The sequence below is a fragment of the Diadema setosum genome, chromosome 13 (assembly GCF_964275005.1).
Source record: "Diadema setosum chromosome 13, eeDiaSeto1, whole genome shotgun sequence".
Lineage (NCBI taxonomy): Eukaryota > Metazoa > Echinodermata > Echinoidea > Diadematoida > Diadematidae > Diadema > Diadema setosum.
Genome location: NC_092697.1, coordinates 29,781,470 through 29,797,358, shown reverse-complemented (window position 1 = coordinate 29,797,358; position 15,889 = coordinate 29,781,470). Strand labels below are relative to the sequence as shown.

General features: G+C 41.4%; 1 protein-coding gene across 1 annotated transcript in view; it reads right to left on the bottom strand.

Moving 5' to 3' along the window:
• The window catches only part of LOC140237199 (uncharacterized), a 44,792-nt gene extending 31,030 nt beyond the window's left edge, over nt 1-13,762 (bottom strand). The window contains exon 1 of the mRNA XM_072317143.1: nt 13,719-13,762. Within this exon, the coding sequence (XP_072173244.1) occupies nt 13,719-13,742 (24 nt within the window). The 5' untranslated portion in view covers nt 13,743-13,762. The remainder of the gene's footprint in view (nt 1-13,718) is intronic.
• Nucleotides 13,763-15,889: the final 2,127 nt, after the last annotated feature.

The following is a 15,889-nucleotide window of genomic DNA, read 5'->3' as shown; positions in this document are numbered from 1 at the left end:
AGAAAGAGACTGTTCTCAGCAAACACCTGGTCCATTGCAAAAAGACAAGAATCTGCATACATTCTTCCAAGCCAGTGAAAAATGTAGGTAATGAACAGGCCCTGGGGCAAATCAAACCGTGGCTTCTTTTGCTACCACGCCCCTACAACATGCAACTGAAAGAGAATGGGGTGGAATTTGTCACTTGAAGAGCTTTCAAGACTTGAAAACCTGATTGATGAAAGAAAAAATAATGACCCAAAACAGAACGCAACAAACGTGGTAATCACTTGGACACTCTGTTAAGGAAAGGTGTTAAAGTTAATAACATGCACCCATACAGGAGGTAAGAGTATTGCGTAACTTGGGAGAGGAACCGGTTTTTCTCTCGAGCGAAAGGAGGGATCAATCACCCCTCATTTCATACCTCATTGATACAATCCGCGTTCGTCTCTTCTCCAGCCATGCGACCGATGAACACCTCAGTCACAACAGGACCGTTCTTATGCTGCGGTTTCCTGTCGTCTGCAAGCCGTCCCTCTCTGATTTGCGAGCACACACACCGGGGGATACACGAATCAATTCGTGGTATGGTTTACCCGGTCATCTGCCAGTCAGCTACCCTCTGATTGGAATTGACTCGGTCCCCTTACGTGGTGAAGCGATCCCATCCATAAATCATGCAGCTCGCTCCCAGTACGAGTTTCGGCAGATAAATTTCTCACAGAGATAGATTCACTTCTCCTGGAGATCCACTCACGTTAATAAAAAAGAGAAACGGAGAGCGCGGTGATATTGATTCGTCAGAATGACCACGGATAGCATTCGCCATTCAGAAAGCGAAATTTATGCTGTGCCGTGCCCGCGCGCTTTCCTCACCGAGAGAGCGTCCAGTGCAGACTACCACGGATTTTCACTCCAGTCAGTCCTTTATGTCAAAGGGGATTCCGCACATTCCGTTTTTTCCCCTCAATCTACCTGTCTAATGGGCAAAAATGCAACCGAGTGCTGCCAAATGGTGACGCACGGAAATGAAATCCTCCACGCGCGTTCGGTGCGGATGGGTTGACTTCGGGTGTCCTCCGTTCACCCATAAGCATTCGCCTCCCACACTAATTTCGCTGGGCATCATACATTAGCGCCGCGTCTCGAACGGATGACGTAACCCAGTATTTTGTCAGGTACGTATAAGCTCCAAGACAAGGACTGCCAATACGCATACCTTCTGGCAGATAATCACGCTTATGAAATTATCAGCCGATACAGTGACTGCCGTACGTTCACCTTATTCGTTCATGTCATCCCATATTCTCACCTTCCATGGCAAAATCATCTGGCTGTATCATATTTCTTAACTGTTGAATGCAGGAACACAGGAAGAGAGGAAAGGCTCTAACTTCTCGAAAATTTATGAAATGTAACGATTGTAGCTGTTATCACTGCTGTATGCTCACAAGTTTGTAGATGCATTCGGCGCACTTTTGACAATTAAACATGTGTGACGTCTTCAAGTTTTAGTTGTGGAGAGTCAACCATTTACTTTGCTCATATTCCGTCCGTGGATCATTGGTTGACGTTTGGTTACCTTTCTGTTGGAGTTCATGGGTAATTTATTGAGCCCGAGTGTCGACCTGCCTTACACCATTGGCTTAATAGGCTGCCCGCAATATTCAGCACTAGGATGGGGCACAAGCCAATGCGAAAGCGACATTCTGATGGTCATCTCTTTCGTAATGCTACGGTGAATGGAGTGGTTTGATACCAACAGCGGAGACAAGTACAGTAAACGTGTACTCTATCGCTGCTTACGGCTGATCATTCATATGATGGCGCTGTAACGGATTTGAAGGTTCGAACCACCCACGCATTTAAGTTGACATCGCAGTATAACCACTGATGATTATTTCGTTCATCAACTCTGCCTCCTCCTTCTTCTGTTTTTCTTCTCTTCTTTCCTCTTCTTCTGTCTTTCATGTCTCTTTCAGTTTTTTAATTCCATTCTCAAGTTTTCTGTCATCGGTGTATTATGAAAGGCTCACGTGGATGCTCGGTGTTGCATTGTGGGAAGAGTTGGGTTGAGCTGTTGGTGACAAGGGCCTCTTCCAAATCCCTGGCAGTGGGACTTCGGCTATCTCAACCGTTGGTTATCAGACCTTAGTAAGCCCCCCGGTTCTTCCAAACGGCGGCGGGACAAAAAAAAAAAAATCCTATATTCATCGAGGCGTGTGGGGCATGAATATGAAAAATTCGCCCCCTCTTTCCCCCGACTCCGCTGCTCGAAATCATGTTGCCGCGATGGCTTGCCGCTTCACTTTTGACATTTCCCCCCGGTAAATGTTAGTGCGGGACGGAACGGGGGTTGACATTCAGCCAGGGCGCCCTGCCTCTGGTACTGATTAACATTTAGAACTGTAATCCGCAACGTCCATCGACATGGGAAAGGAGAGGGGACATACGTATTCGCAGAAATGCATGCGCAGCATCGCACAATCGTCGCACCACGCATATTACGATATGACGTCATATCGCATTGGATGGGATGCACAGAAGGACGTGTACGTAATCTCCAAGCGGCGACGTAATAAGCAAAATGCACAGGTACCTTGTGATCATAAAAATAATGGGTATGTGCATGGCATATTCTCTGTAAGAAGCATCTTATTACAGAGGTTTAGAGGCGCCCTGTGCCGATAATGTTATTATCTAGAAATGTCAACATGGGCTAGACTTTCGATCCTACTAATATAGCCCCCTCCCCCCCCCCACACACACATACACACCCACACACACACATACATGCACACTGCCTCAATGTAATGAATAGAACATTCATGCACCAACAATTAGAGTTCGGATAAGCTATTAAAGATCTTTCATCCAAGGATTTGAGCAAAAAAAAAAATAGATCGCTTGCTTTCTCCGAAAATTACTTTCTGCAGCACTCTTTTGATTACATTTTTAGGAACAGACGAGATGCAAGCCAATCCGATGATTGGATGACCGTCATTAAACGTGTAGTGCTCTGGCGGGTCATTGAAGATTCATCAGATACGTTGGTCCAGAGAGGCTACAATGAATTAGTACCAGAGTGCAGGACAGTGCAGTATGTTACACACAGAGTACATTATGTTCTACGATTACACATTCCAAGGGAAGGCAATATCTTTGTTTTTTTTCCCCTGCTATCCGCTAAATAATCGACCGTCATTGTAATAGTTGCTCATGGGGCGTAATGTTACAGGGGAGATGAGAAACAAAGAAGCGAGCAACATTTTTTTATATTGCCCGTTTGCAATATATGCAGCATGAACAAACGGCGTCGGAGAGTGAGCAATATTTTTGTTTACTATCCATTTCCTCTCTATCCATCGGTTGATGTACAAGGCGGCAAATGTCCGTTCACTGTCTGATTGGCCGCTATCTGGGAAGCATACGCTGTTAAGGTGGTCGAGGCTGGAGACACTATGAACAGCAGAGCTTGGGTTCAAATCATGTCTAGTGCTCACACAAAATCGGACATAAGGCTGAATTCATCTCGTCTCCCTTGACCAAGGTGCTTCAATGGATGGACCAATGACAATGGTGTTGCCGACTCCGAGAAGGCTACACCTTAACCCCTTCTGTGCCATCACGGACTTTAGGCTGAGTGCACAATGCTAAGGGGTTTCTGTGCCAATCTGCACTCAAACACATTGATTGATTGATTGATTGATTGATTGATTGATTGATTGATTGATTGATTGTTTGATTGATTGATTGACTGATTTTGTTTTCTGTATAACAACGGAGATGACAAAGTGACATAGCTGGTGTTCCAATGGGTTCAGAACATCGAAATTACAAATACAATTCAATATGAATTAAACAAAATACATAAATTGAAAAAAAAATCGCACATTACAATTGGTACATGCAATATACTATGTCAGCTTTATCTCCATTACGCAGATCGAGTATATTTGTATGAATTCGAACCTATTTCCGCTCTTTTCTTGTCGTTTGAGACACCTGAAAACACACAGCAGACAAACGAGCAGACCGTGGCTTTGAATTTAAGTAAAAACAAAGTAAAAATGAAGAAAGCTAATGGTCGAGTAAAATTTGAAACACGAAGCGAAAGGTGCAATCGCTTAGAAATCAGTGTTTAATTAATCACTGCGTGGACTTTTGACATTCGGACGGGAAGTACAGCTTAGATGAGAATGTGTATGTTTTTGTAAGAATGCAAAATATCTTACCTCTTAAGCGATTATCTAGCTGTTTTCTCGGCTTTGCATCTTTTCGACTTTATCCCGGAAACGCGGATATAAATACACACAAGCCCACGCATGCACATGCAATACACACACATTCATACAATGAATAAATAAGTAAATGAATAAATATTTATCATATATATATATATATCTACATGTATATAAATATATGTATTATACACACATTGCGTAAAATAGCAAATAGTGTTTTGCTGTTTACAGTATATGGATGGAAACGAAGAACTACTTTGTAGCATTGCTGTAAACAAATCTGTTTCATTTTTTTTTTTCCGACGAGTCCGTAAAATGTCACTGTCGTTGTTTGCACACGTTCTTTCGAGCCACGGAGCGACTGGCGGCCTATCGTGTAGTACTTCTCGTCGGTCGCATAACTTCAACTCGAAAGCCATAATTTTCTGTCAATATTGATGTGCGGCCGGGAGCCGTCGTAGACCAATCGCCTCTTCAACATTTTGTAAACACACCGTCGACATAATCTCACATGACACTTGACAAACAAGCTGGAAAAAAGGCTGCCGGTAAAGGAGCAACTCCAATTACAGAGAAAGAGAGAGAGAGAGAGAGAGAGAGGGAGAGAGAGAGAGAGATACTGTGATGAACAGATAGATAGATAGATAGATAGATAGATAGATAGATACCTTAGTATATAGATAGTTGACACATAGATAAAGATAGAGATAGACAGATACATACATAGAGATGATTAGATAGACAGATAGATAGAAATATAGATAGTTGATATATAGAAAGATGGATAGATAAACAGACAGATAGATACACGGACAGATAAATAGATTGATTGATTGATTGATTGATTGATTGATTGATTGATTGATTGATTGATTGATTGATTGATTGATAGAAAGAGAATTTGCCTGAGTGATTAAGAGAGACAAAGTGTGCGTGCATGTATTAATGCATGTATGTGTGTGTAAACATACACATACACACATACAGAGAGTGTGTGTGCATGTATGTGCGTGTATACGACACAGAGGGATAGAGAGAGAGAAGGAAAGGACTGATAATAGATATGAATAGTATTGCCGGCGGATTAGCCTAAAATCAAGGCTGTGCCTCCACACATGGCTTTCTTTTGATAACTCGTATAGGGTTCAAATTTATTTGAAATGACGACTGGCGAATATGTGCCAACATGCCATTGCTGGAAAAGAGGTATGGGCTACCCCTAATTCAAGACTAATTACATTATCCTTGTTAAAGCAAGCGTATTCAATCACAAACAAACACACAACACACATTTTTTTTTAATCAAAACAAAGTATTGACAGTCTACTAGAAAGGACAAATGAGAAAAAAATAGAGGACGGCGAGGATTTAAAGAAGCAGAATAATAAATGACGCAAAGGAAGGTGAAACAAAAATGCCACTTTTCATCAGTTGTTGAATTGGCAGCCAGGAAGAAATGAAGAACGGAGAGTACTGCAGGGAAAATACAGTAGCAGATTTATGGATATAGTGAAAACTATTTCCTCTTCAATGCCCAGCTGTTGAATGATGGTGGGATCTAAAAATAATCGGAAACGACTGAAATAGCTGGGAGTGAAAGAAGAGGCGTCATTGTGTCAAATATCACATTGACGATACACGGTGCCATGTGCAGACGACAGGCTGGTGGAGGATTCATAGACACCCTGTACCATGGCCAGCAAGTGCCGTGAGTTGCCATGACAACATCCGACATAAAGATCGAAAAGAGAGCATGATTTCGACCCGATCGCGACGAATGACGATCAAGATCCGAGGCGTGTCGGAACTCGCACGGGGAACCGTACATCGGGACGAGCAACAGACGTCGTGCAGATAGTGCGATGAACCAGACATGGGAAAAAAAGAAAAGAACAAAACAAAAGCGGGACGAGGTTGAGGCGAGGGAGAGCGGGCAAAACGCGCGCCTGGCTATCTGGTGATGTTATTAAGAATCCAGTGACAATATTAGATGTAGCTCCTTCTCCCTTTTTCCTCAGAAGTCCTCGTTATTGCAGATGGATACGCTCATGCGCGCCTTGAACAGTCCTATCTATGCTTTCCTCCATCCTTCCTCACCCCCCCCCCTCTCTCTCTCTCTTGCTCGCTTTCTCTCTAGTGCCATTTTGGCAAATATTATCTCATGTTGCCTTTACTTTCACTGATTCCGCATTGTGTTAATTCATCTGTTTATAAAAAAACAAAAAAAGATCTAAGGAGACACCACGGACGCATTTTCCCCAGCAAAGCAAAAAGTGTAGGGAAAGGGGTTAAGAGATGACATGGTTTCGGCCGCCCGTAGAAGTGGTATATTCTTTCTTAAATAAAGATACATTCGGCGGGCATGTCATAAGACATTAAGCTCTTTCCGTAGACTGGATGATACACCAGTCTAATCCCCGAATAAACTCAGACGCCGGATGGGCAGTCTTTGGTGTTTGTAGATATTTTAGCTTCCTATTTTCTACTACTGCATTCCCATTTGTTATAACAATATATAATTGTCTTGTATTTCGATGCCCCTGCACTGCCAAAATTCATAACAGCTCAGTAATCCAGACAAAACTATATAGCGATGTAATTTTAGAGTATTCGAAGTAACAATTTATTGCAATGCTAGTTCTAGTTCAAAGACTAAAATCTGCAGTGATTACAATATAGTAACAACAGTTAAAATCATCACCGTCGTCACAATACAATAGTAGCAAAAATCTGCAACAGTAATCATGCGTGATTTTTTTTCCCCGTGTGCACACTGCCTGAGTTAAGTACCCGTCGTGCAATTACGGTTGCCTTTTATTGCATTTTGTGGCCAAGAACGAATATATTGAAGACAAAAAAAGAAGAAAAAGTATCCTTTAGAATCCCCTTAAAAAGGAAAGAAAAAAAATACTTCTTCAGAACACCCTCTCTGTATTGTGAGCACATGTGTGTGTGTGTGTGTGTGTGCGCGCGCTTTTGTTTTGTTTTGTTTTGTTTTGTTTTTTGTTCATAGGAAGGAATCGTTTTTGATCAGTCGAAGATAATGCCTCTTGTTAATACATTGTGACATTTCGGCGCACTTGTCGTTAAGAGCTTTTATATTTACCTTCTATCAAAGACTTGGGAAGGGGGAAGAAAGTCTTATCGACAGTGAAGGAATGAGTTCCTTTTCTTTTTCTCTTTGTTCTCTCCCTCTCCATGTCCTCAAGGGAGTATGAAAAAAAATCCCATCTAGTCGAAAGTGAGAATAGTTAGAATCGTAATGGCATGTGCGCTCCGCAATGATCTTTTTTCCGCAAAGTGGGTTGACAAACTGGGAAGAGAAAGTGCAAAACGTTTTACAACATTCCACTGCGTAAAAGGGGGAGGGAGGTGTCGCGGGAAGGTGGAGGGAGGGGCGGGAAGATGGAGGGAATGGCGGGAAGTATATTAGAAACGTAGCTGACGACCTTTTGTCGAAGGGATGTTTGGCTTCACAAGGGGTGCAATGGTCATCCTGTTAACTTATATTCTTGCACATTATCAGCCATTAATGTAAGGAGAGAAAAGAAAGGAAAAGAAGATAGACAAAAATATGACAGAGAATTAAAAGAAAGTGTCCAAAAGGAAGAAGAAAGGATAAGAAAAAAGAGTAACCAAGAAAAACAAGAAAAAATAGAGAAGCAGCTGATCATAAATGAAAAAGAAATAACAGATATTAACAGAAATATGGAAATAAAAAACAGGAAGAAGTACATGAAACTATATATTATCCCTTTCTGTTCCAAAGAGTCAAACTGGCATAAATTTTACCTACTAATCTATGGACAGGAAATTAATATGGCACGCCGAGGGTTAATATATAAAGAGTTTGACCTCAAAATGGGATAAGCGCTATATTGAAACATTACGAAGTACGTTCATTATCAGATAAAGAAAAACGAAACCTTTCCAGAGATACCTCACTTGTTGCTTATTGCAAGGGATATTTGTCAAGTTATGACTAGAAATATCCCATATTTTCCTATTATTTTTTGTTTTTAGCAGCTTTAATCGCAAATATCTGACTCCATCAAAAATGAAAGTCTGCATATAATATAAAGACAAAGGAGAAAAGAGGAAAGAAGAGGGAACGAATAATGATAATAATAATAATGATGATGATAATAATAATAATAATAATAATAATAATAATAATAATAATAATAATAATAAGGTCTTATTTAACCAGGGTAGCCTCTTCAGTGTTGCCACTGCTCTACCAGAGGGCCCTGCTATTATTATTACCCTAGCGGTGCCAGGTACCCATTTATACACCTGGGTCGAGAGGGACATTGTGGGTAAAAACATCTTGTCCAAGGACGTAAGCACTGGGCGGGATTCGAACTCGGGTCCTCGGATCGGGAGTCGGGAGTCTTATCCACTATGCCACAGTGCCCCCAACGAAAGAAACGAGGAATTAATGAAGAGGAACACAACAAATAGTGAGAGAAGAAGAAGAAGAAGAAGAAGGCGACGTGGGAGAAAGAAGACGAAGAAGATAGGAGGGAGGAGAAAGAGGAAGAAAAGGCAGAGACAGAGGAAAAAGGGTAAAGAAGCAGAAAACCCTCTCGTCGCGTTGACGATCTCACTTACAGAGTATTATAGACGTAAAGGGATCATCAATCAGTAGATATCGCTCCGATTTGGCGGGAAACCCATCACAGTCGGGCGATAGGGATATGTGTCTCTCGCGCAGTTTCATTAGTGGATTTAAGTTTTCAAGAGGCTATATCTCTGTGATGATTACTGAAAGTTACAAAACAAAATGATGAAGATATAAAAAACGTTGAAAATCTAAAATGAAATGAAGCGGGGAGCAGAGCGATACAGTCAGGCGTGCCGACATAGTTATTTAGACATGCTGTACGTACGTTATCGATTTTACTAGTATTTCAAAATAACACATATACATACCACGGTAGAATTCACTGACAAGGTTTTGGAAGGAGTATAGGTAAGAGCTGCAGCCTAGTGTGATCTCAAGAGTATATGAAGAGTTTGTTTGCAAAAACCGATAAGTCCATATTTGCCAAATGGAGATATTTGCGATTAAAGGTCACGAAAAATAAAGAGAATAATAAGACAATTTTTGCTTCTTTTGACCATAACTTCAAAAATATACCGTTATATGTAGTGACCAAGATATCATTGAAAAGGTATTATTTTGTACTTTAAGACAGAGGCCGTACTTCAAAATCTTCAAAAATGGACTTATCGGTTTTTGCAAACAAACTCTTCATATAAAGATTTAGACATCTACAGGATATGAACAGAAAACACGAACTCCATACGAACTACACTCCACATTCCAGCCACGCCCACCCCATCTACAAAAGGTACAGATATGAGTGTGTGACATTGATTAATTGTTTCTTTGTGGGATAATTTTTTGTAAGCCTATTCCCTTCTAAATTCTCAAATTCCCGATAAATTTTTATAAAGGACTGACAAGATTTTCGGGTGTCTCGTGTAGGCAATTGGTTTAAGATTTCGCCAGACTCTGGAGAATAAAAGAATGAACACGACCGTCGTGACTAAAACTAAGCAACTCACACTAACTCTCACACACACACACACACACACACACACACACACACACACACACACACCCACACACACACACAATGCAGTAGCTTCTCACGAAAGTGTCCAGACGTCCCCTTTGCATTTCTTTTCTTCTACCCTTCCTTGGTCTCCTAGGTGGCATTATGGTCTCAAGAAAATCGAACAAAAGACTGGTCAGCCGCCGAGTTTCATATCTGGCAAATGTCTGGTCAAGATCTCCATCTTGGGTCTAAGTGTTCTTTCCTCTTAATCAATAAAACACCAACACCAACAGCGGAGATAAGCCAACGAGGCCCTTTCTGCTGGATTATGCATGTCTGCTTTTCTCATTTCTACCCCATCAGTTTTGTTTTATTGCGTCTTCCATGATTTTCGGTTATATTGAATTTTCATCAGGTCCTCGCTGCCGCATGGGCTGATCCACTGCAGCAGGTGACGGGAGAAGGCCGCCGTAGCCTCGGGGCTCCTCTCCGACACCTTCGTGCAAAGAGCTTCTAATACTCTAGTTAACTCGCTGTCTCGCACGAACCGCTCGTCGCTCTCCGATTTTTTTTTCTTATTTGTCCTCCCGAGTCCTTTTTTACTTTAATGCATCCATCTGTTTCCATGGCGACGGAATTGTGGTAATGACGTCACGGGACGCCTTGTTCACTTCCGAGAAAAAGCAGAGATGCGGGGCGAGTTGTAGTCGCACGGCCGCAGACCGTGGGGCCTGTGGGAGACGCGAAGCCCTCCCAAGTATAAACGAAGCTTTCCGGCGAACCACAGCGATGGGTAGAAATTCCCCTTCCCAACGGAGTCAGTAGCAAGTTAAGCTAGGGTTCACAGCGAGTGCGAACACTGCAGGGCTCCAATTCTTCATTCTGGTTTTACCCTAATCGATAAAGCTTTATAAGAAGACATTAAGTGTGGTTTGACTGTTGTGCATAAACAGTAATGTCCATTTGAAGTATTTTTCCCTAAATGATTGCACAACAGTTGACCTTAACACAGTACACATTGGTATTTTCTAAAAAATCTATTAATTTCCGGGGCCTCCCCCTTCGTCAGGAATGGAAGTGCTAAGTTATCTTCATAGTGATATTGACAATGGCGTAATATCCTATTGTAGCATGCCACGCTAATGGGATATTAATACAATTTTTGATATCACTGTATGGCCTACATCCCTCAACCCTCGCCCTCCCACCCCTCCATCACCGAGCATTTGCATTAGAAATTAATCTTTCTTTTTCATAGCTGGATATCACAGACTCGGTAGAATGTATATAACCATGCATGCAGCTTAGATTTTTCGAACTATAGAAACCTAGTTGAACTACGCCCTCATGGTTCCTGCATGGGGAAGGAAGATGGTGCGCCAATCGCGGATTGACAAAGGAAACAGCAAACGGAGTTTCATCGAATGTCTATAGTATGACAGCCACGATGAATCAAAAATACTACGTGTATATACATTCTCACTGCCTTCTTGGTATATATTCTCCTTGCGCTGAACGCGACAGTCTTATCTTGTATGCTCCATGCCATTAGGCCTATATTATTAAACTGACATCGGGCCATTAACGGGTATACGTAACATGTTATTATCTCTATCAATGTGGCGAAGAAAGCTGTATTCAAGAAAATATCTCTCTTTCTTATCGCATAGATATAATCTGATGGCTACGTGCCATTTCTGTTGATTTCCCTCATGTACAAAATCATTTTGTTTAAATTTCCAACTGAACAATTACAGTCACTCTTTTATCACTCAGATACTATTGAGTATTATTATGTCTTCATGTTATTAGAATGAACAATTCAGCTTAGCAATATACACTCTGCTATTTCATACCAGCATTTATACCCAGTAAAAGACGTTTTTGTACCAGAATATGACATTTAAAAGAAACATGACCTGTGTGTAAAGTCAATCTTGAAATTTTCGCTTTCCATATATTTGGTCATAACATTAACACTGATTAAGAAATATTAATTTTTTTTTATAGGAGTTTGATGTGACACTTAAACATAGTTAACAGGAACTCTAGTTCACGCGCACGCGAATCAGAACTCTAAGTTCGATGAAGAAACTCCTTTTGGGTGTTCCTTGAAAGCCTGACTTCGCAGCACTAATTGCACATTTTCGTTTTTCTCGGATGCAGTATATTCTTGATTGGTTCGCCATATCAAGTCGAATCATCCAGGGTTATCACCATGGCAGTCATCTAGGGCTTGAAGACCATATGGTTACCATGACAACGTAGACAGTGGGAATGTATGCACTATCTCTGAGATAGAAATCGAGTAAAGATGAATAGAGAGTTGATAGATGCCTTTAGTATAGTAAATTAGATTATTTACTTCAAAGTGTCATACGAATATCTAGATGGTTGCATTTCAGATGTATCTAATTTGTTTTGAGAGGAAATGGCTAACATCCATCTTGCTTCCACTACAGAGGCGATTGTGCGTGACTTGATCAAATTAAAATCCGTTAGACTGAGATATTCAGGGCCAGTTGTGCACACAGGTTTGCAATTATTGCAAGGTGCTAGAGCAAATATATAGGGGGCCTACTAGTAGCTTCAGCCGCAGCCAGACAGCAGTTGAATGAGCTACGAGCATTGCTGTTGCCATGACAACTGGCATTGCTGAAAAAAGGTTGCCAACATCATCCTAGTGAAACATACATCAATGTTTGACTTTTTTTTTTACTGCCCTGCATTAAACAGTCACACGGATTGATTATCAATCACAAGTCGCGATGATTAAACCGCGAACGTACAATACAGCGCTCCGAGCAACCAGTTCAGACGGCAGACTACACGGCCTGAGATTGTTCAGTCTATAATGCATGCGTTTCCCGCCTTTTAACAGCTTTCCGCGTGGCCCCGTTTCCACACACAATCGCTCGCTTGTTCGTGTAGAGCTTGACGGTGATCGACCCATACGAACTAACCCTTCAGAAGACATCTCAACGACTTCATAACGGGGAATATTCGATCATGAACCGTGGATCGCAATTACGCGTCGTTCCGATGAAACTCGAATTCTCTCCTTCCCTCCATCTCTCTATCTCTTCCCCCTCTCTCCCTCTCTCTCTCTTCCCCCTCTCTCCCTCTCTCTCTCTTCCCCGCCCACCCTCTCTCATGGTCATAGCTACATGTACATCATGCCTCTCGTTTACAATGATGTGAACGATACTGTGATGCGTATATTATGTCCGATGAGGAGAGAGCAGAATAAGATATTGTGGAGAACAAAAAGCAGGACACAAGAGGAAAGGTTGGGGAGATCAGAAGAGAGGAAGAATGAATTGATGTAAAATAAACGAAGAATTTGAAGTGGACTTATTTCATAGAATCTTCTTGAATATACATACATATATATATATATATATATATATATGTATATAAGAAATCCTACCGCGTCACTTATCATTGAATCATATCCCTGAAGAGAAACCGCGCTGCATCTCAGCTTTTGTTTTTCTTTCAATAATCAACATTTTGTAATTCACAGGTCTTGTATTTTTTCGTGCGATTTATACTTTCTTCACACTAAATAGAACCTCTCATCTTGCAGGATATGTTGTTGTTTACGCAGCCACCTCACTAAGAGACTAAAAAAGTGCGCGTCTCCAGGCAACCACACGCCAGACAGCTGTGACTCTTGCAAAGCACTCGGTAATGAAGATGATGGAAAGTGTCTTGCCATTAATGCTGCATGCTTACAGTTGAACCAGAAGCCTGAAGATCAAGAGCCCATGGTCTAAACCAACCGACCAACAACAGTTCATTAGACGACATGCTGTCATTCACCAGATGCAATTCGTTGCAACTTTGCCGAACTTTTTTAGTTTAATCTTTTTTAATGTCGTATTATCATAATAATACAGTAATGCGTTTTATTTACACTTACCGTCATTCCGTCCCTCGTCGCCATGGTGTGTCAGAAGAATTGAAATTTCATCCGATAGATCTGGAAAAGAACGATAGACCAAAAAAACCAAAACAAAAGCAACACTTTAGTTTGGAGCTCTAATGTCTGATTAGGAATGTAGCTTGTGACATCGGAAAAGGGATAAACTTCAAGTAATATTTCAAAACAAAGATTTTATACTTCAGATGAAACTTGACTGGATAAGACAACCAGATGAGTTTGATAGTCGTGTGTTTGCTTGTTTGTTTGTTTTTGTTTGTTTGTTTGATTTTTTTTTTTGGTATGATGACAAAGTTAATTGAGCATCTGAAATTGGACTTTCAGTGTCAAATCTACACAAAAAACACACATAATACCCGGACATTTCATCATAAACAACTTTACAATCAGTTAAATGGATGTAACAGCCTCGGCAAAGCTATATCAACTTTGTGGAAAAGATAAAACAAAGAAATGAATTTATAAACAGCATGATTTATTAATGATTGTCGAAGAGTAAATTATAAGCAATGGATCTGATATAAACACCTGGTTATAGAAACAGCACATAAACGCGCGTGCCCATACTCACACACACACACACACACACACACACACACACACACACACACACACACACACAAACAAGCAAACATTTACCAAAATACAAATACTGTACATATGGAGGAGAGATCGAAAAAGATATAGATATTGCAGCGTTTCAATAGTCATCTTCTCGGCTCAGTTTTGCATTCTTTAAAAATATTTTCATATCTTCTCTGGATCGTCTTGTAAAGCCGTAATAACAGTAATAAAGAAACAAAAATTTAATATACAATACTCGCCCTAAAGAAAAAAAAAAAAGTCATGATTTACAATAACACAATCACGACCATCGGCAATGAAAACGATCGCCCGTTCCCCCCCCCCCCCCCCAACCCCCGCCTGTCGGTGTTTTAGTTAGGCCCTAGTTACTTTATGTACGCTATGTAATTGCCGAGCTACGCGTCTTGAACCGATGTTAATGTCTGAACATTGCACGGGTATTTTCGTTTGACTTTGATTTAAAAGCGAAGTAATGCATCTCACTTTTTACCTCTTGACTTTTCAAAAAGCTGCGCATGAGGTAGAAAAGTTCAAACAGTCTGCCTTTACAACTTCTAAAGTTCGTCTGTTTAAAGTGGATGTTGTAACGAGAGTAGAGATATCAGTTTGTCTTGTTTTGTTTATCTATTTTTCCAAGTAAGTCTTTCACGGGGAAACAACAAAAAGTCTGTTCCAGAATCTGCCACACTATGCATGTCATACATCAGTATGATAATCACTTGTGTGTGTTTGTTTGTTTGTTTTGTTTTTGGTACGCCTGCGTAGTGAAAAGTATGCATAGATATATACCTTACAGCCAAAACATATTGAAAAAAAATCTACAAAGCTGACGAGGTAATTGCTTTCCCCTTTTTTTGTAAGTGGCGGCGACCTTCATTATCAATGCCCCCCCCCCCCCACGGCGGTGACGTAATGACCGAATTCGCTGCCCGTCGGCTGGTGCTGTCTTTAAACAAATATTTGAGCGCGTAATGAGAAATGGCAATGGCGCTACGAGCCCGGCGCATGTTTCCGTTTTCCTGGCCAGTGGTCTATTTCACCAGAGAGAGAGAGAGAGAGGGAGTGGGGGAAGGGGGGGGGGGGGGGTGGTGGGAGGAAGGTTCGTGGAGAGAGACTGACAAAGCGCGGGATGGTTGAAGCCAAAGAAGTCTGAAGGTGCGACGATCCTGTGCGGAAGTCGCGGCGGCTTCGTCGCGCGGGCTCCGCAATTGTATCGGAGATGCGGAGTGCAGGTGATTCTAATCGATCTGGGTGTAAATGTTACAATTGTTCGGCGATGTGGCAGCATTGGCGGGAATTGAGCAAACACACGGTCAAGTGGTCGGGCCAATAATGGGAACGTTGGGGCAGAGAGAGAGAGAGAGAGACGGGGGGGGGGGTTGAGCAGGCTGAGATAAGGAAAAAGAGAGAGATAGATAGGAAGGGAGAAAGATAGAGAGAAAGAGAGAGAAGGAGAGAGCGGAAGCGAGAATGACATCGATTATAATCAACAGAGAATAGGGTTAGGACCTACGGTGTGTCTGTGTGTCTACATCTTCATAAGTAGTGTTATTTGGATACGTTAG